Below are 20,249 nucleotides of genomic sequence, written 5' to 3'. Positions count from 1 at the left end.
AGGGGATAACATTTGAAATATAAATAAAGAAAATATCTAATAAAAAAATGGGGAAAAAAGCACTGGTTGCTCTTACAGAGAACGGGTTCACTTCCCAACATATAAATAGCTACACACAAGTAGGTATACTGGCAACTTCAGGGGATCTGATGCTCTCTTCTGGCTTCTACCCACACCAGGCATACATGTAGTGCACAGAGAATACTTGCAGGCCTGCCAAACATACACATTAAAAAATAAATAAAAAGCTTTTCCCACAGTTATAATTACAGAATTTTATGTTAGTATAAACTCTTATTTTTTTAAAAAAAATTAAATCTTCATTAAAGGCTTTCAAAAGCTTGTTATTTTAATGTTTCTATTATTTATACTGTTGTGATTTGTAGGTAGGGAATACCAGATAAATGCTATGTCACAATAGTTACAATGGTATTTTTTTCTCCAGTATGAACTCTCTGATGTCTTCTCAGATTTGAAATCTGGATAAAGGATATGTCACAGTCTTTGCATTTGTAAGGTTTCTCTCCAGTATGAATTTTCTGATGTGCCCTAAGATATGAGCACCGAGTAAAAGATTTGCCACATTCCTTACATAAGTAAGGTCTCTCTCCAGTATGAACTCTTTGATGTGTTCTAAGATGTGAGTCCTGGGTAAAGGATTTGTTGCATTCCATACATTTGTAAGGTTTCTCTCCAGTATGAATTTTCTGATGTGTTTGAAGAGTTGAACACTTAGTAAAAGATTTGCCACATTCCTTACATATGTAAGGTCTCTCTCCCGTATGAACTCTCTGATGTATTCTAAGATTTGAACGCTGGATAAAGGATTTGTTACATTCTCTACATTTGTAAGGTTTCTCTCCAGTATGAATTTTCTGATGTGCTCTAAGAGTTGAGCACTCAGTAAAAGATTTGTCACATTCCTTACATCTGTAAGGTTTCTCACCAGTATGAACACTCTGATGTCTTCGAAGATGTGAGCACTTGGTAAAAGATTTATCACATTCCCCACATTTAAAAGGTTTCTCTCCAGTATGAATTTTTAGATGTGTTTTAAGAGTTGAATTCACAGTAAAGGATTTATCACATACCTCACATTTGTAAGGCTTTTCGCCAGTATGAATTCTGTAATGCCTTTTAAGATGTGATAATTCAAGAAAGGACTTACCACATTCTTTGCATTTGTTAAATTTCTCTAGAGAATGAGTTTTCTGATGCCTTCTATATGATGCATAGTGGGTAAAGGATCTGTCACACTCATTGCATTTGTAAGGCTTCTCTCCAGTATGGAGTCTGTAATGGCTTCTAAGGTGTGAAAGCTGATGTAAGACTTTGCCACATTGTTGACAAGTATAATGTTCCTCAGCACTATGGATTTTCTGATGTCTCCTAAAACTGGAACAGTGAGCAAAGGATTTGTCACACTCTTTACATTTGTAAGGTCTCTCTCCAGTATGCATTTTCTCATGGCTTTTAAGTGCTGACAACTGAGGAAATGATTTTCCACATTCTTTGCATTTGTAAGGTTTCTCCCCAGTATGAAGTCTTTGATGTGTTTTAAGATTTGTGCACTGGGTAAAGGATTTGTCACAAACATTGCACTTGTAGGGTTTCTTTCCAGTATGAATTCTCTGGTGTACAGTTAGGCTTGAGGCCGTACTGAAGCATTTCCTGCATTTCTCACATTGGTGTGGTGTATCTCCAATATAGATTGTTTGTTGCATTAGACTGTACACAGAGCTGAAATCATCATCATATTCTCCCTGACTCTGCAGTTCATTTGCAGTATAGAGTCTCTGATCTTGACTAATGTTGGAACACAAACTTAAAGATTTCTCACAGTCTTCAGATTTGCAAAGTTCTTCTCCACTGTGTATTCTTTTATGTCTATCTGGATTTAACAAATCAACAGAGGCACCCTTGTCCTTATAGCATCTGTAGTTATTAGAGGTTTCTGTAGTGTCACTTCTTTTATAAAGTGCACAGTTGGAGGGTTCATGAAGCATTTCACTAAGCTCATTATACTGACAAGACTCCTTTTCAGTCCTCACAGGTTGGTGGGCAGTATCACATATGCAGTAGTTCTCTGAAAACAAGTACAATTTAGATTAGTAGGAATTGTATCCAGATGACACGTGATAAATGACTGTCTCTGTTAAGTTCTCCATTAAAATAAGTCAACCTGTAACTATTTAGAATAGATCTCCCAGTAGCTGACACTTCTCATTCACTGTAACTGTATGGATCGTCACAAAAACAGCATGCCAGCCTTCAATGTCAGTGATTTCTAATACAAATCTCATCTTTATTTAAAATGTCTAACTTTGTACAAGATGGAACCAACAATTCTAGGTAAGTAATTAGCTTTGGGATGGAGCTCGCTCAGTGATAATATCTAGAATACATCTCTATATTTTAAATTTTTCTCAGAAAATGGATGAAGACTTTAATCCAATCCCAGGCTGACAGTGTTTGTACTTCGTAATGTATGGCAATGGAGATTACTGTTCAGGAGACCCATTTCCTTGTATGATAAAGGCATCCTGAAGACCATGAAAGGGTCTGTTTCTTTTCTTAAAAAAAAAAAAAAAAGAGGGTGTTAGATTCTTCAAAAGTAATGGAAGCCAAGCAAATATTTTGCCAGATATCCAATGCTCTAGGTCATTTGAGGCAGGGTTTTCACCAGCAGTTATTGCTCATATCTTTTCTTCCATTGTCTGAGCGCCACACATGTTTCTTAGCTTTCCTTATATGGTTATGCTCAAGCCTAATCTGTACCAACTCCTAAGATTATTTTCCAGAAAGATGTCTCTGTATCTTCCACTGGAATGAAAATGAAACCTGTCATATGAAGACATACCAGCAAGCAAGGCAATTACAGAATAATCCTACTGCATGATAATTTGTAAGATTATTCGAATCGGATGGCTACACAGTCAAGAAAAATTGCACACTGTACTAGTATTAAGTTCCCATACAGGTCTAATAAGTCACAACGACTTCTAAGAGTTACAGCAGGCAGGATGCATCTTGAGGACAGGAGACTGTAGTAAGTGCATGGATCAGGAATCCTTTCAAGGAGAATTGAATACAGCAAAGGCAATTTCAACTCTTGCTTTCTCTTTCACTTGAATCCTTAACTGTTGTCCTGCTCATTCACTTGCACTCCCTGGTTCTGGCTAGTACATTTTCTCCACCTTCCAGGGCAACCTCATTTGCTCCAGGCAGGTGACCAGGCCTCCTCTGCACACAATAATCCATGTACTTTGTACACAATAATCCATGGTTTCTGAGGAAACCTACAACCAATGCTAGAATTTTGGGAAACAATACAGATATGTGAGACAGTGCTATGCTCAGTACATGAGAAATGCTCAAAGTAGAGGAATCTAGGAATAAATTCTCAACTACTATTTCCAGTCAGCATCTCCAGCATATTCTGGGAGAACTTTGACTTTGCACATCTTGAGTTTTCCTTACAATTAAAACAGTGTGAACTGCAATAATGGCTACAGAGCTTTAAGACATGGGTGGAAATAGTATATGCTACTGGTTTTTTGAGTGCATATTGGAACCAAAATTAAGGGTGCACGGCACATCTAAAATGAGAAATGAAAAGAAAAATACTAAGTACCATGAAAATGTTCTCTTTTTTTCCTCCTTAACATATTTTACTACTGATTCTTTGTCAATTTCACATCATGTACCTTAATTCTACTGATATCCCAGTTCTTCCATACCTACCTTCTACCCTTGTAATCTACCCCTCAAAAGAAAAGAAAAAAAAATTAAATTTAAATTTAAAAAATTCTCTTTGACCCTTATGGAAAACTATGTGCCCTTGTATCAACTACAGTTTTCTCTCACACTTGGAAAAGTTGTTCCTGCACCAGTCCTGCTGTGCATGTACAAGTCCACTCTTCCAACACATAGTTGTCATAGTTGGAACTGTGGTTTCTTATACCGTATATATACTTTTACCCAAACAGTTTTAACTGGAAATGTTTGCTGCACTGGGTCATTGGTCTGGTTCCAGGCCTCTAACTTCTCCTATACCAGCAATACTAGACCCTTGCCTAGACTGCTCCTGGATACACTATTGTTGCAATGTGTCATGGAGATCCTGCAGCTGTGGTTCACCAGGACTGGCCTCTTCATGTGCTCCAACAGTTCATAGATGGTGTACATGGGGTGGGTTAGTTCAAAGTCCTGGAACTGAGGCTTGGTGGTAGCTGAGTTGGTCTGCCTACCACATTTACTGCACCCATGCTAAGAGGGCTAGCTCTCCGGTGCAACCTAGGCAATAAGTGGGGTCAGCTTCCCCATGCCTAAGTCACAGCCTGCTCTACCATGTGGTGGCTGGTGAGGGGTGGGGCCAGCTCAGGGAGTCCCTTAGTCATCAACATGGACTCAGGCAACAGCCCAGACAACAGACATCTACATGGCTTTTGGTGGTAACATGGGCCACAGCCATCAACATAGACCCTTGCTGCCAATAAGGACACGGACTCAACATGGCCATGGACAACAGCATAAGCTGGACATTACTATGGCAGTAGGTGTCAGTGCAGGCCTCTCACATCTGGCTGTTCCTTACTATGGTCTTGTCTCGAGTTCCACTGCTTCTTCATAATGTACAAACCACTACGGCTCTTCATAATGTACAAACCACTACGGCTCTCTTTGTCCCAGTGTCTCTACCATGTCCTTGCTCATACTAGTGGTGCCCTTTGGCTGTCTTCTGCCCAAATGGGCTAGCAGACATCTTGGAAAATTTCTTTTTTACTACCAAACTAGTCTTCTGGTTTTTCCATGACAGCTTAATAGAAAGTTTACAACCTATAAAGTCAGTACTTACAAAGAATGAGTTAGGAATTGTACAAGAATAATGTTCTCACCCACAGAGACCAGGTTGCTGTAATTCTCCAACATCACATCAATATACAAAGCCCTCTGAGCAGAGTCCAGACATTCCCACTCCTCCTGGGGGAAGTCCACAGCCACATCCCCAAATGTCAACAGACGCTGAAAAAAAATTATATTTTGACTTAGGGTTACAGGATACTTTGTGTTGTCACTTATAACCAGCATATTTTCCTGGCTATAAGGAAATGGTGTGTTGATGAATGAAGACCATTACCATCACACATCATAAGAAAAAAAAAAGAAAAGAAGATAACTAACAATATAGTCACATTCTATAAAGAATTTTCTTTTTTTTTTTTAAAGATATTTATTATGTGCACAGTGTTTTGCCAGCATATAGGCCTGCACACCAGAAAAGGGAGGCAGATCTCATTATAGATGGTTTTGACCCACCATGTCATTGCTGGGAATTGAACTCAGGACTTCTAGAAGAGCAATCAGTGCTCTAAACCTCTGAGCCACCTCTCCAGCCCCCTACAATGAATTTTCTACTTGTGAAACAGGATGACACAATAGCTTTACAAGCAGTCTACGTGAAACCAGATTCACGTTTAAGGTCTTGACATGGTTATCTATCTGTTATGGGACACAGTATACATATATCAGAAGGACAGCTTGTGATGAGGACATGAGCTTTTTAATGTTTTGCCTAAAGATGATCCTAAAATACAGACACTGAGTCAATCTTGTTTGTACCGGATCTTACATAACTCTATTCTTACAGGCTCAGGTATGATTTTAAACTCTAGGTATAATGCCACACCATTTAAAAGCAAAGGGGTATGGAAGGTAGAACTCATGACTGACTTTTTGACAAAGCTTTTTTTTCCCATAGTAGCAAGGATTGTAATAACAGTACATACTGACATTTTTAACTGTACCATATAAAAAAATCAGTAGTTTGCTCAATTAATTTTTAAAGACTATTTAGGCCACTAATATGCAGAGGGAAAATCTGTATTAGCAACATTTAATATAATCTAAACTTTTCCTAAGAATATACAAAAGCCACCATAGACAAATAACAATTTCAGTACACTGCAACTGCAGGGTAGGCATTCAAACACAGTGTCTAGACCAAGGCCATCATCATGAGGGATAGAATCTCTGCAACAAATGGAATAGCTTATACACATTTATCAGTCAATGCCCACAAGACATTTATACTGATGCATTCCACATGAATCTATATAATGAGTCCAAGTCTAAGTTCTCTGCACAGTGAGATGTTTGTGCAAAAAAATGAAAAAAAAAAAAAAAGTAAAAATACTGATCATTCTACTTTGGGAAGTTACCGCTGAGCTTCATAACCAAGTGAGTGATTCTCCTGAGACAAACAGATATGAGGTGCCAACAAACACATGGACACATCACCACCATCATGATATTAAACCCCAAAGAGAAATTACAAGTGGACTACAATCTTAGTCTATACTCAAGAATGAAGCTTCATGACATAATTAAGCCACATATGACTGCCATTTTCAGCACTCTACAGTGTGTTTAAAGCCACATATGATTGCCATTTTCAGCACTCTACAGTGTGTTTAAATCTTTACTAGTAGGATCCAAGTTTATTTATGACTAAGAATCAAGATGTCACATTTTGCTAATACATTGTGACAACTATTCCATGTGTTCTAATATGCATGTTTAGGACCATGATTCAAGAAAATATGACAGATCCCACAAATGAAACCTGCATAGCACATAGCCCTCACTCAGTAATATAGTCCATCCACTTCACCAAATGAATACCAACATTTTTTTGTTAATGTGTCAAAGTGGATATACTTTAAAATTACAGGTCATAAGTTCATACAGAATCCTGAAAAAATTAAAACCTTGGGAGAAAGAATGGAGAAAAGTGCTATAGGTGTGAATTTTAGGTATTATACTGTATAGTTGTAGTCATAAAAACAGCCTGGTGTAGTCATAAAATAAGAAAGGAGTATGACAAAGTAGAATAAAAGACCCAAAAACAAAATTACAAATCTATGCCTATTTTAATATTTTACAAAGGAGGCAAAAATATTCATCTCAAAAATATGGTTCTCTCAACTAATTGTGCTGCCAAAACTAGATTCAGTAGTAGAATAAAATTAAATCCTTATTTTCCACTTTGTACAAAAATTCATTCAAAATGAATGAAATACCTTATTGAAAACCAGACACACAAAAAAGAAACCTAGAAGACATAGGGATTACACATGTGGATATCAGGACAGGAGAGAACTTGCTGAATAGAGAGAACACCAAACAGTACAGGAAGTAACCCCGAGTGTCAACAGATGGCAGCGCACGAATATAAAGTCTCTGTCCATCAAGGGAAACAAGCAGAAGAGCAGAAAGATACCCACAAAATGGGACAAAATTTATAACGGCAACATTGTGGACAGGTGCTTGTATCTAGAATTTACCAAGAATACAGAGATAAATTTCAAGAAAATACAACTGCCAATGAATAAATGGGCACATATACTAAACAGACACTTTGAGTAGATAGGAACACAAATTGAAAACAAACATGGAAAAGGTCTTTAGGATTCCTAAAATGCTATCAAGGGTATAAAATTAAAACTACTTTGAAATAGTGGCTTACGCCAGGCAGACGGGTTGCCTGTCATCTACTCTGACAATGAATGTTAGAGAGAATGTGGAGAGAAAGGAAGCCTTATTCACTACTGGTGTGTGTGTGTGCGCGCACACACACACAAATTAATACAGCCATTGTAAAAATCAGTTTAGAGATAATTTAAAAAATTAAAGCTACAACTAATCTACAACTCAGCTCTTTCCTTCTTGGTAACGTACTAGAAAACTCTACAGCAGACGCTAGAGATATTTATATACCATATTGGCTGCTGCTTATTCATCACAGAAAAGTGGAATCAACCTAATTGTCTGTCAGTAGATAAATGGATAATGAAAATGTTATACATATAAAATGAAATACTATTCAGATGAAGAGAAAAACGTAATAATTTGCAAGCAAAAAAAAAAGATGGACTCAGAATGTGTAATATTAAGTGAGGACATACCAGTAAGAAAGAAGAGACGACATTTTCCCTCATATGCAGACTCCAGCTTATAATATGTGTAGGCTTCAATTTTTTCAAAACTTACTTTAATGAGGGTTATTAAATGTTTCAACCTCCCTTCTAGCATACTACCAACCAGAGAAAGTGAACAAGAAAGGAAGCGGGGGTTGTGGACACGTTTAGAAATAGTTCTTTGGGGCTATTCCAATCTTCATTGTCAGCAGTCCAGTCCTCTCAGCAATCACCACTCACAAACCAGCAACTGCAGTTAGGTACAGAAGAAACACCGAGGCTCTGACAATCTCTGCCAATTGGCCCAAGACCATAGAAGCCACAAGAAGCTGCTGGAATATCACCACAAGTTCTTTGGCTAGTTATTCTCTATGAAGTCAGAACAAGCACGGATCAGCAATGTGATACAAGGCAAACCAACATAGGAGCATCATCAGCAAAGACTAGTGAGGCCAAGTAAGGTGACCCAATGCCAGAGCCTCCTCTCACTGTCTGTGGGTCATATTTATGTTCTTTCTAAACATCACAGGTCCTCTCATGCATCTGCTTCACCAAAACATTCTCTCACTTGTGTCTGCTTTAGGAAAACATCCTTTCAAGTGTCTGATTCAGTAAAATATCCTCTCACCTAGGTGCTTAAGCAAAACATTCACATGTCTGCTTCAGCATTCTTTCATGTATGTCTGCTTCAGCAAAACATCCTTTCACCTGTCTGCGTCAGCAAAACATCGTATGACATAACTGAGTTTCCAAAGAAACTAGAAATTTCCACTTTTGATATGTATAGATGGAAACAATACACATATGGGTACCACAGAACACAGAGAAAAGAGAACTTGAAAAGTTAAATATGAAGTTGAATTAGGACTGAATGCAGGTAACAATCACCAGTTATAAGGATAAAAAGGACATAAAAGGATATAGAACTTTTCTAGTTCTAATTCTGACACGGGCATTTTGGTTTTTAGTGTGGATCAGTTCATAAAGATATATTTGATTGTGAAAACATCAAATCACATCTGAGACTCCAGAGCTTCTGTTACCAAAGAATACTGTAACTGCATAAAAATGCATTGATTTGACTAGTCTCTGAGTCCGGTGAATTGCAATGTGATTTTCTTTATCTGTTTGCAACAATTTTCAAAATAAAAATTTAAAAATTATCAGGAGCAGAAAATTAAAAGCTTGCAATATATCAGACTATAACATTTTTAGAAATAGAGTAGACATGACCACTGACCTGGGACATGATTAATGGAGAATGAGCCATTTCTTTCTGTGTCTTTTCTTTGATTTTCTCTTTGAAGAACAATGAATAGCTGGCTTGTGGCCCTATAATATCAAGAGGTCAAACAGGAGAAGTAAAATTAATACTGAATGTTGTTAAAGAACAATGTGAAACCACATGAAAACACCCAGGTAAAAGAATTCTATCTGGGTCTGGTCGGTGATCCCAAAGCCCAGACATCTAAAACATGGTAAGAAAATCATCAACCATATTGTAGCACTCAGAAAAATACTCTCTCAAAATTGATGGTGACATAAGTGCATTTGAAAATAGTCACGAATTATCACAATTCATATTACTAAAGCAACATAGCACATAATAAATTAGAGGTAAATATATGCAGGAGAATTGGAGGGATTATCTATCAGATCATGGGAAATAACACATTTCAAGTAAAGAATAGATAAATACAGGAAACTGGGGTCATCCATGCTCAAGACAGCAAACCACTCTTTCACACAGTAAAGATAGAAGAATACCACAAACAATCCAGCTGTCAACAACATAAAAAACAAAATCATAGGGAATAAACACACTATGAACAAAAACAAGTGACTACTCTAGGAATCAATATATAGAGATAATTGTCAATTAAATAAACAAACCCTCAAATTACATAAATCTAGCACATGACACGGCTGTTCCACTCCTTGGCATATGCTCAAAGGACTCAAGATCCTACTCCACAGATACTTGTCAAATGCTGATATATTCATAATAGGTACAAAATGGAAAAGATGTAAATGTCCTTCAACTGACAAATTACAATGTACATATAAGCTATGGAATATTATTTAGCGTATAGAAAATTTAAATCATATTTGCAGGTAAATGGATGGACCTATAAAAGGTCATACTGAGTAGAGTAACCCAGACCCATAAAGACAAACATTGAATGTTATCTCTCATAGGAAGGTTCTAGCTCCAAATTTTCAGATGTGAGTTCACAACTTGGAGTAACTACAGTAAACAGAAAAGTAAAAACAGACCACAGTGGAATGTGGAGAAGTAATAGACAGGAGATAACAGGGAACAAGTGGTCTTAAGGGTAAAACTGAAAATGAATTAGGAGACTTTTGGATAGATATAACTTTAGAAGGGCAGTAAAATAACAGTAAAGATGTCTAAACAGTCATAAGGTACCATAATACTATCCATCTGCCATGAAATGCCTACCATACACAGAAGACTGTGAATGCATATACATTTGGAGTTTGAAGGAAAACTTTCCGTTGGGCTGATAATGCTCCCTATAAGAGCCATATATTTTCTAACAAAACCACCAATGAGAAGCTTGCTTTGAAGTTGCTGTTACAGCTGTCCAAGAGACTCCCAATACATTACACGCTATTGCTATTGTCCATGGTTGTCTCCCAGACATAGAAGGTGAGTTCCTACTGTTGAGAAGCCATGTACTTTGGACACAGATCCCAGGGGACTCAAGAGATGGATCTGACACTAAAGCCTCCTCTTTAGGGACTAGCTTACTTGGTGCCAGAAGGCAACATGCAAGCTTACCAAGGAGGGAGCCAGACAGCAATCCTACCCATCTATGACACCTATGAACCAGAACAATCTCCACTGCACAGCAACCCTGAGAGTGCAAGAATGGCAACCATACCTCAGCAGGAAACAACAGCTTTCTAATTGACTTTAGCCCCACCCCCACCGCCAACAAGATGGAAACCATACCTGGTACTGGAAGCCTACCCAGTTTCCCAAGGCAAGTAAAGTCACTACTTTACTAAATCAGAATAAACCCTAACTGAAGTCTAAATATTTTTCCTAATTCTGACAGATAAATGTAGTACTAATCCTTAATCAAGAAACGTGGGGGGTTTTGTTTTGTTTTGTTTTTTGGTTTGGTTTGGTTTGGTTTTTTGCAGCACATGGAGATTACAGAAAACCAGAATCAGTCAAAATGCAGAGTTAACACATATTTAACACAACTCTGGCATCTAAAGCTCAGACATCACTGAGCAAGGAGGGACAGGAATATTTTAAGAGCCAGATGAAGAGGTTTGCTGTGACACTGTGTCTCCTAGAAATGTCAGAGAAGCTACATGCACAAGATCTTAAAATCATGGTGGCCTATCATGATCTGAGGAAGGACAACACCAAGAGACATGCTAACATAGAAAAAAGAAAGCTTACTAGGCCTCAACCCTCGTCAAACACTAAGGAATTCTGAGAGCTGGAGAAATAGTCTTCCCTACAGAACAGTACACCATCTGCTTAGTCAACAGCAAATGTTCATCCCTGGAACATACAGACTAAATAAGTTGTACTTTTATGTTTCTGAATTCATACCAACATACAACAACAATGAAAGAAAAGGCTATTAAGAAATAATAAAAGACTGTGTAAAGTGAAGATCTGCATCATCTACATAAAAAAATGACCAGGATGGTTTTCTACCATTTTGTATGATTGCTATTCACATAAATCACACTTAACAGGCAGCAGGATAGATAGCTTAGTGGTTATGAGCTCCCACTGTCTGAAGAGACCCAGGTTACACTCCTAGAACCCAACGTGTGGCTCCCAACTCTTCATAACTCCAGTACTAAGATACACATGATTTACAGTCATACTTGTAGACAAAAATATGCGAAAATTTTATGAGTCTAACTTTAAAGAAACTGGATAGGAGATAAATATTAGTAAAAAGACAGAGAATAAAAACTTCATAAATGAACTAACCATTTAGAAGAACGATGGCTACAATAAAAACTTTGATTCCTTGAAGGAACTGAAGAAATCACTGACTAGGACATGGAAAGAGATTTCACACAAATAGAATGGGACATATTACTATTGCTCTGTAGCACAGCTTGAAGTCAGGGATGGTCATATTTCCAGAAGTTCTTTTATTGTGCAATGTTGTTTTATATATCCTGGGTTTTTTGATTTTCTGTATGAGGTTGAGAATTATTCTTTCAAGGTCTGTGAAAAATTGTGTTGGAATTTTTATGGGAATTGCACTGAATCTGAAGATTGCTTTTGGTAAAGTGGCCATTTTCACTAAGTTGATCCGACTAATCTGTGACAAAGGGAGATCATTCCATCTTCTGACATCTTCAGAGACTTCAAGTACTTATCATACAGGTCTTTCACTTGCTTGGTTAGAGTCACACAATATTTTATATTATTTGTGACTATTGTGAAGGGTATTATCTCCCTAATTTCTTTCTCAGCTCATTTATCCTTTGTGTGAAGGAGGGCTACTGATTGCTTTGATTTAATTTTGGATCTAGCCACTTTGCAGAACTTGTTTATCAGCTATATGACTTCTCTGGTAGAATTTTGGATGTGACTTATACATCCTATTATATCATCTCCAAATAGTGATACTTTGACTTCTTTTCCAATTTATATACTCTTGATCTACTTTAGTTGTCTTATTATTCTGGGTAAAACCTTAAGTACTCTATTGAAGAGATACAGAGAGAGTGGACAGCTTTGTCTTGATGAAAAGAGCGGAATCTCTTTGTGTTTCTCTCCATCTAATCTGATATTGACTGTTGGGTTGTTATACATGGCCTTTATTGTGTTTAGGTATGGGCCTTTTATCCCTGAGCTCCCCAAGACTTTTACTATGAAGGGGTTTGGGATTTTGTCCAAGGATTTTTAACATCTAATGAGATGATCATGTGGATTTTTTTCTTTCACTTTGATTATAAGGTAGAATATGTTGATGTATCTTTGTATAATAAACCACGCATGCATCCTTGGGATGAAGCCTACTTGATCTTGGTGGATCTTTGGTGTGTTCTTAGAGTCAGTTTGGAAGAACTTTATTGAATATTTTTGCATTAAATTTCATAAGGGAGATTGGTTTGAAATTCTCTTTCTTTGTTGAGTCTTTGTGGGTTTAGGTATCAGGGTGACAGAGTCCTCAAAAATGAATTTGGCAGTGTTCCTCTTGTTTCTGTTTAGTAGAATAGTTTGAGTACTGGCATTAGCTGCTCTTTGAAAGTCTGGTATAATTCTTCCCTTAAAATTATCTTGTTCTGGGCTTTTTCTTTTTCTTTTTTGGTTGGGACTCTTTTTCTTTGGATATTTTATTTATTTACATTTCAAATGTTATCCCCTTTCCCTGTTTCACCTCTGCAAACCCCTTATACCATCCCCCTTTAACCTGATTCTATGGAGGTGCTCCTTACCCACCCACCCACTCCTGTCTCACCACCCTAGCATTCCTCTAGACTGGGGTATCAAGCCTTCACAGGACCAAAGGCCTCCACTCCCACTGATGCCAGATAAGGCCCATCAGCTCCTTCAATCCTTCCCCTAATTCCTCCACTGGGTCCCTGTATCCAGTCTGATGGTTGGCTATGAGGATCTGCATCTGAATTGGTCAAGCTCTGGCCGAACCTCTCAGGAGAAAGCTGTATCTGGCTCCTGTCAGCAAGCACTTCAGAGGTATCAGAGGTATCTGCATGTCGGATGGATCCCCAGGTGGGGCAGTCTCTGGAGAGCCTTTCCTTCATTTTCTGCTCCATTCTTTGTCCCTGTGTTTTCTTTAGACAGGAGCAATTCTGGGTTAAAATGTTGGAGATTGGTGGATGGCCCCATTCCTCAACTGGAGGGCCATGCTTACTCTCTGGATATGGTCTTAACAGGTTCTCCCCTTGGTGGGGTATATCAGCTAATATCATCCCTGTGGGGTCCTGGGAGGCTCTTGTTTTTCTGGCATCTGGGACTTTCTGGTTGCTACTCCCAGTTCCCCACCCCCCATTGCTATACACCTCTGTTCAATTTCCTGAATCTCTGCACATCTCCTCAACTCCTCCCATACCTGATTCTTCTCCTCTTTTTCCCCTCCCCCCTTTTCTTCCTCCCAAGTCCTTCCTACCCTCTACTTCCCTTGATTATTTTGTTCCCCCTTCTAAGTAGGACTGAAGCATCCACTCTTTGGTCTTCTTTCCTCTTGAGTTTCAAGTGGTCTGTGAGTTGTATCTTGGGTATTCCACTCTTTGCCTAATACCCACTTATCAGCGAGTACATACCATGTATGTTCTTTTGTGACTGAGTTACCTCACTCGGGATGATATTTTCTAGATCCATTCATTTGTCTAAGAACTTCATGAAGTCATTGTTTTTAATAAGTGCGTAGTATTCCATTGGATAAATGCATCCCATTTTCTATATCCATTCTTTCTTCTGTTGAGGGACAGAAGAATGGCTCCTGGTTATTATAAATATGGCTGCTATGAACATAGTGGAGCATGTGTCCTTATTACATGTTGGAGCATCTTCTGGATATATCCCCAGGAGTGGTACAGCTGGGTTCTCAGTTAGTACTACGTCCAATTTTCTGAGAAACCCCCAGACTGATTTCCAGAGTAATTATCAGCTTGTTTAGGGAAGTTTTCTTCTATAATTTTGTTGAAGATATTTACTGGCCCTTTAAGTTAGGAATCTTTGTTCTCTTCTATACCCATTGTCCTTAGATTTGGTCTTCTCATTGTGTCCTGGATTTCCCGGATGTTTTGGGTTAGCAGCTTTTTGCATTTTCTTTGACTGTTGTGTTAATGTTTTCTATGGTATCTTCTGCACCTGAGATTCTCTCTTCTATCTCTTGTTTTCTGTTGGTGATGCTTGTGTCTATGACTCCTGATCTCTATCCTAGGTTTTCAATCTCCTGGGTTGTCTCCCTTTGTCATTTCTTTATTGTTTCTATTTCCATTTTTAGAACCTGGATGGTTTTGTTCAATTCTTTCACCTGTTTGGTTGTGTTTTCCTGTAATTCTTTAAGGGATTTTTATCTTTCTTCTTTAAGGGTTTCTAGCTGTTTACCTGTATTCTCCTGTATTTCTTTAAGGGAGCTATTTATGTCCTTCTTAAAGTCCTCTACCATCATCATCCGGTGGGATTTGGGTATGGAGAGCTGTGGCACAGAGGTCAGTCAGCTCCAGGTGCAGATGGAAACCGGAAACTGGTTGGGACACTTTTAATGACTGCTTCTATTTCCTTAGTCATTAAAAGACTAGTTGGACAGTTTACCTAATCTTGATTTAAGTTTGGTAATTGGTATCTGTCTAAAAAAATCTTCCATTTCATTTAGATTTTCCAATTTTGTGGAGTTCAGGCTTTGAAGTAAGACCTAATGATTCTTTGAATTTCCTCAGTGTCTGTTGTTACGTTTCTCTTTTCACTTTTGATTTTAATTGGGATACGATTTCTCTGCTTTTTAGTTAGTTTGGCTAAGGGTTTGTCTATCTTGTTGATTGTCTCAAAGAACCAGCCCTTGGTTTCCTAGGCAAAGATTTCTTTGATTATAATTCATTGATATCAGCCCTCAGTTTATAATTCATTGATATCAGCCCTCAGTTTATAATTCATTGATATCAGCCCTCAGTTTATAATTCATTGATATCAGCCCTGAGTTTGATCATTCCCTACTCCTCTTGGCTGTGTTAGCTTCTTTTTTATTCTAGAGAGTTCAGGTATACTGCTAAATGATTAATATGAGAACTCTACAATTTCTTTAGAAAGCGCTTAACAGTATGATCTTCCCTCTTAGCTCTGCTTTCATTGTGTCCCATAAGTCTGGGTCTATTTTCATTGAATTCTACAGAGTATTTTATTTCTTTCTTTATTTCTTCTTTGACCTAGTGGTCATTAAGTAGAGAGTTGTTCAGTTTCTATGATTTTGTAGGCTTTGTGTTGTTTCATTTGTAGTTGAAGTCCAGCTTTATTACATGATGATGATAGGATATAAAGTTATTTAAATTTTCTTGTATCAGTTGAGACTTTCTTTGTCACTGAGTATATGTTCAATTTTGTAGAATGTTCCATGAGGCACTGAGAAGAAGATAGCATATTTAGTTTTGGTGAAATAGTCTGTAGATATCTCTTAGGTCCATTTGACTCATAACTTCTGTTAGTTTTATTACTTCTCTGTTTATTATCTGTCTCTGTGACCTGTCAGTTGGTGACAGTGGAGTTTAATGTGTGATTTAAGCTTCAGTGATGCTTCTTTTATGAATGTGGGTACCTTTACATTTGGGGCATAGATGTCTAGAATTGAGACATCATCTAGGCAGATTTTTCCTTTGATGAGTATGAAGTGTCCTTCCAATCTCTCTCTCTCTTCTTTTTAAAGATTTATTTATTATATGTAAGTACACTGTAGCTGTCTTCAGACACACCAGAAGAGGGTGTCAGATCTCATTTCGGATGGTTGTGAGCCCCCATGTAGTTGCTGGATTTGAACTCAGGACCTTTGGAAAAGCAGTCAGTGCTCTTAACCGTTGAGCCATCTCACCAGCCCCAATCTCTTTTTTTCATTACTTTTGGTTGAAAATCTATTTTATTACATATTATAATAATTACATCAGCTTGTTTCTTGGATCTATGTGATTGGAAAACCTTTTTTGTAGCCCTTTCTTCTAAGGTAATGTTTACCTTTGGTGCTGAGGCGTGTTACTTTATGCAGCAGAATGATGGATTTTGTTTACATACTCTCTTAGCATGTGTCTTTTTATTGGGGAATTGAGTCTATTGATATTGAGAGATATTAATGACCAATGATTGTTAGTTCCTGTTATTTTGATGTTGGTAGTGTGTGTGTGTGTGTGTGTGTGTGTGTGTGTGTGTGTGTGTGTGCTTGTTTCTCTTCTTTTTGTTTTGCTGGTTTGGAATTCTGTATTTCTTGTTTCTTCTTGGATGTACATACCTTTCTTCTATTGAAGTTTCCCTTCTAGTTCCTCTGTAGGGATAGTTTAGTGGGAACATATTATTTAAATCTGGCTTTTGTCATGGAATATCTTATTTTTTCCTTCTATGGTAATTGAAAGTTTTGCTGGGTTTACAAGTCTGGGTTGGCATCTGTGATCTCACAGAGACTGTAAGACATCTGCCCAGGTCCTTCTGGCTTTTAAACTTTCTGTTAAGAAGTCTGGTATATGTTACTTGACATTTACTACAGACCAATACTAATGAAAACGGCATGATATTGGTATAGAAACAAACTGTGTGCTCAGTGGAATCAAATCAAGGACCCAGAAATAAACCCACATACCTATGGACACTTGATTTTTGACAAAGAAACCAAAAACCATATGTCATAGTTAGGGTTCTACTGCTGTGAACAGCTACCATAACCAAGGCAACTCTTATAAAGGATAATAAATAATTGTGCTGGCTTACAGATTCAAAGGTTCAGTCCACTATCATCAAGTTAGGAGCATGTCAGGATCCAGACAGACATGGTACAGGAGTAGCTGAGAGTTCCACATCTTTGTCTGAAGGCTACTAGAAGACTGGCTTCCAGGCAGCTAGTACAAGGATCTTAAAGCCCACACCCACAGTGTCACATTTCCTTAATCAAGGCCATACCTCCTAACAGTGCCACTCTAGCAACACGCATATTCAAACCACCACATTCCACTCCTATAGCATAAAAAAAATACATTTAGTCCAACCTCCAAAATGCCCACAGTCTACAGCCTCGGCAATGTTAGAAGTTCAAAGTCTCTTCTGACATTCATTCAATCTCTTAACTGTAATCCCCCAAGCAAGACAGAAAAACATCTTGGCAAACCCCAAACTCTGTATCTCCATCTCTAATGTCAAAGCCCTCTGCAGTTCTCCAACTTCTTCTTTTTTTTTTTTTTTTTGGTGGTTTTTTCAGACAGGGTTTCTCTGTGTAGCCCTGGCTGTTCTGGAACTCTCTCTGTAGACCAGGCTGGCCTCGAACTCAGAAATCCACCTGTCTTCGCCTGCCAAATGCTGGGATTAAAGGCATGCCCGGCTCCAACTCCTTTTTTATCTTTGTTGATTGCAACAAACGTCTTTCTCCTGGGCTGGTTCCACGCTCTGTAAGCAGCTTTCCTTAGCAGATAACCCAATGCTCTGGCACCCTGAACATCTTCGGGTCTCCAAGGCAACTTCAACCTCACAGCTTCTAGTTTTCATGTCTGGGGTCCACACATGATCTTCTGGACTCCTCTACAGAGCTTGATTCACATCTCCAGCTCTGCCCTCTGTAGCACTCAAGATTCTGGCTGACTCTTCTCCAGTGCTGCTGCTGTTCCTGGTACTGGTCTCTCTGATAGGCTTCACCAATAGACTCTCACAGGCTCTCTTCATGATATGAAGCCTCAACTTCTTTGCATGACCCCTTCAGTCTAGGATTGTAAACTGCAACTGAGGCTGCACCTTCACCGATGGCCTTCCTTGACCTTTCACTGTCCCAAGCCTCAGCTGCTCTCCATGACCCCTGTATACCTTCAAAACCAGTACCACCTGGATGATTCTTACACATTACCAAGTTCAATTGCAGCACGTGGTACAAGCTTGGCTATTTCTGGAGCACAGCTTCTTTGTGCTCTCAGAAAACACTTCCCAGAAGATTTCACCTCAGTGAGGCTGGTCTCTTCATAATCACCGCTAATTTCTTAGCTACAGCTAACCAGCACCAATTGTCCCAGTAGTCCCTTCTATTCACTCTAAAGCCAGAGCCACATGGCTGAAGATGTTGAGTTCTGCTTGCTGGGGCTGGAACATGGCCTCCCTTATTCTATTACCAACTTTCTGTTTTCCACCTCCCTCTCTTCCTAATATTGGCTGTCCTGAAACTTTCTCTGTAGGTTGATTTTGAACTCAGAGATCTGCATGGCTGTCTCCTGAACACTGGGACCAAAGGCATGTACCACACCACGCCTGGACTTAAGCTTTTTTCTACTTGGAACTTGTTCTATACCAGGCTGGCCTCTAACTCGGGAATGCTTCCCTTTGTGTTCATGCGTGTACCACCCACGATGCTTGGACCTAAGTTTTCATGGCCATTGTTCCTAAGATCTGGATAAAAAGCCTGTGTCTTCCAGCCTCAATATCTGGATCACAAGTGTGCACTCCATTTCTGGATTGTAGTTCATTCCAGATTAAAAGTCCAAACTATCCCTTATTTAACTGCAAACACAAACAATAAGCTTTTAGCTAGGTGGGATCATGCCCTGAGGTTCACCACTCCCTTCATCTCTTTATCTCATTGAACACAGGATTCAGCTCCATTTCACTTGCTGGTGCCCCATTATTACTTGAACCATACACTGTATATTTTTCCTTTCTCAGCTTTCTACTTTTCATTAAAAGTCTTCATAAGACTAACCCAGAGAACAGCATCTCTGATGGGGTCTTTTCTGGCTTCCTTTGCCTTTACTTTGCTTTACTTTTACTCTCTTTACTTTAGCCTCAGGCGACTATTCAGACAAGGACAAAAAGCAGCCATATTCTTTACCAAAATACCACAAAAAGAGTCTATAGGCTACATATTGAAATTCTTCTCCACTGAAACCACTCGGGCCAGGACTGAACAGTTCAAATCACTCTTAGCAACAAAGTCTTACATATTCCTACTAGGATAGTCCATTAAGCCCCACTTAAAGCATTCCACTGCTTTCTTTCTTTCTTTCTTTCTTTCTTTCTTTCTTTCTTTCTTTCTTTCTTTCTTTCTTTCTTTTCATTCCACTGCTTTCTAAATCCAAAGTCCCAATATCTACATTCCTCCAAATAAAAACATGGTCAGGCCTATCACAACAATATCCCAGTTCCTGATATCAACTTCTGTATTACTTAGGGATTTACTGATGTGAACAGACACCATTACCAAGGAACTCTTATAAGGACAACATTTAATTGGGGCTGGCTTACAGGTTCAGAGGTTCGGTCCATTATTATCACAGGAGTATGGCATCATTACGCCAGCACAGTGCAGGAGGAGCTGAAAGTTCTATATCTTCATTTGAAGGCTGCTAGGAGATGACTGGCTTCCAGGCAGCTAGTCCTAGGGTCTTAAAACCCACACCCACAGTGACACACTTCCTCCAACAAGGCCACACCTACACCAACAAGTCCTAATAGTGCCACTTCCTGGGCTAACCACAGTCAAACGACCAGAGACTTGATGTACCATGGGGTAGTGGTGGGGTACAGGAGGCTTATCAGGAGAAGGAAATGGGGTAGTGGTGGGG

The 20,249-nt window shown here is 38.7% G+C and overlaps 1 protein-coding gene across 2 annotated transcripts in view; it reads right to left on the bottom strand.

The window, feature by feature from the left end:
• Positions 1-20,249, bottom strand: part of LOC116078221 (zinc finger protein 54-like) — a 60,240-nt gene that overhangs the window by 35,166 nt on the left and 4,825 nt on the right. The window contains exons 3-5 of one of the 2 annotated variants that reach the window (XM_031353269.1): positions 9,220-9,311; positions 4,899-5,025; positions 1,169-2,086 (exon numbers count right to left, since the gene is read on the bottom strand). In XM_031353269.1, the coding sequence (XP_031209129.1) occupies positions 1,169-2,086; positions 4,899-5,025; positions 9,220-9,311 (1,137 nt within the window). Of the gene's footprint in view, positions 1-278; positions 2,087-4,898; positions 5,026-9,219; positions 9,312-20,249 lie in introns of those variants that run through there. The other variant, XM_031353268.1, reaches the window with a different exon arrangement.

Source organism: Mastomys coucha, unplaced genomic scaffold (genome assembly GCF_008632895.1).
Source record: "Mastomys coucha isolate ucsf_1 unplaced genomic scaffold, UCSF_Mcou_1 pScaffold5, whole genome shotgun sequence".
Taxonomy (NCBI): Eukaryota; Metazoa; Chordata; class Mammalia; order Rodentia; family Muridae; genus Mastomys; species Mastomys coucha.
The sequence above is the reverse complement of the archived record's forward strand: the minus strand, read 5'-3'. Positions and strand labels throughout refer to the sequence as shown.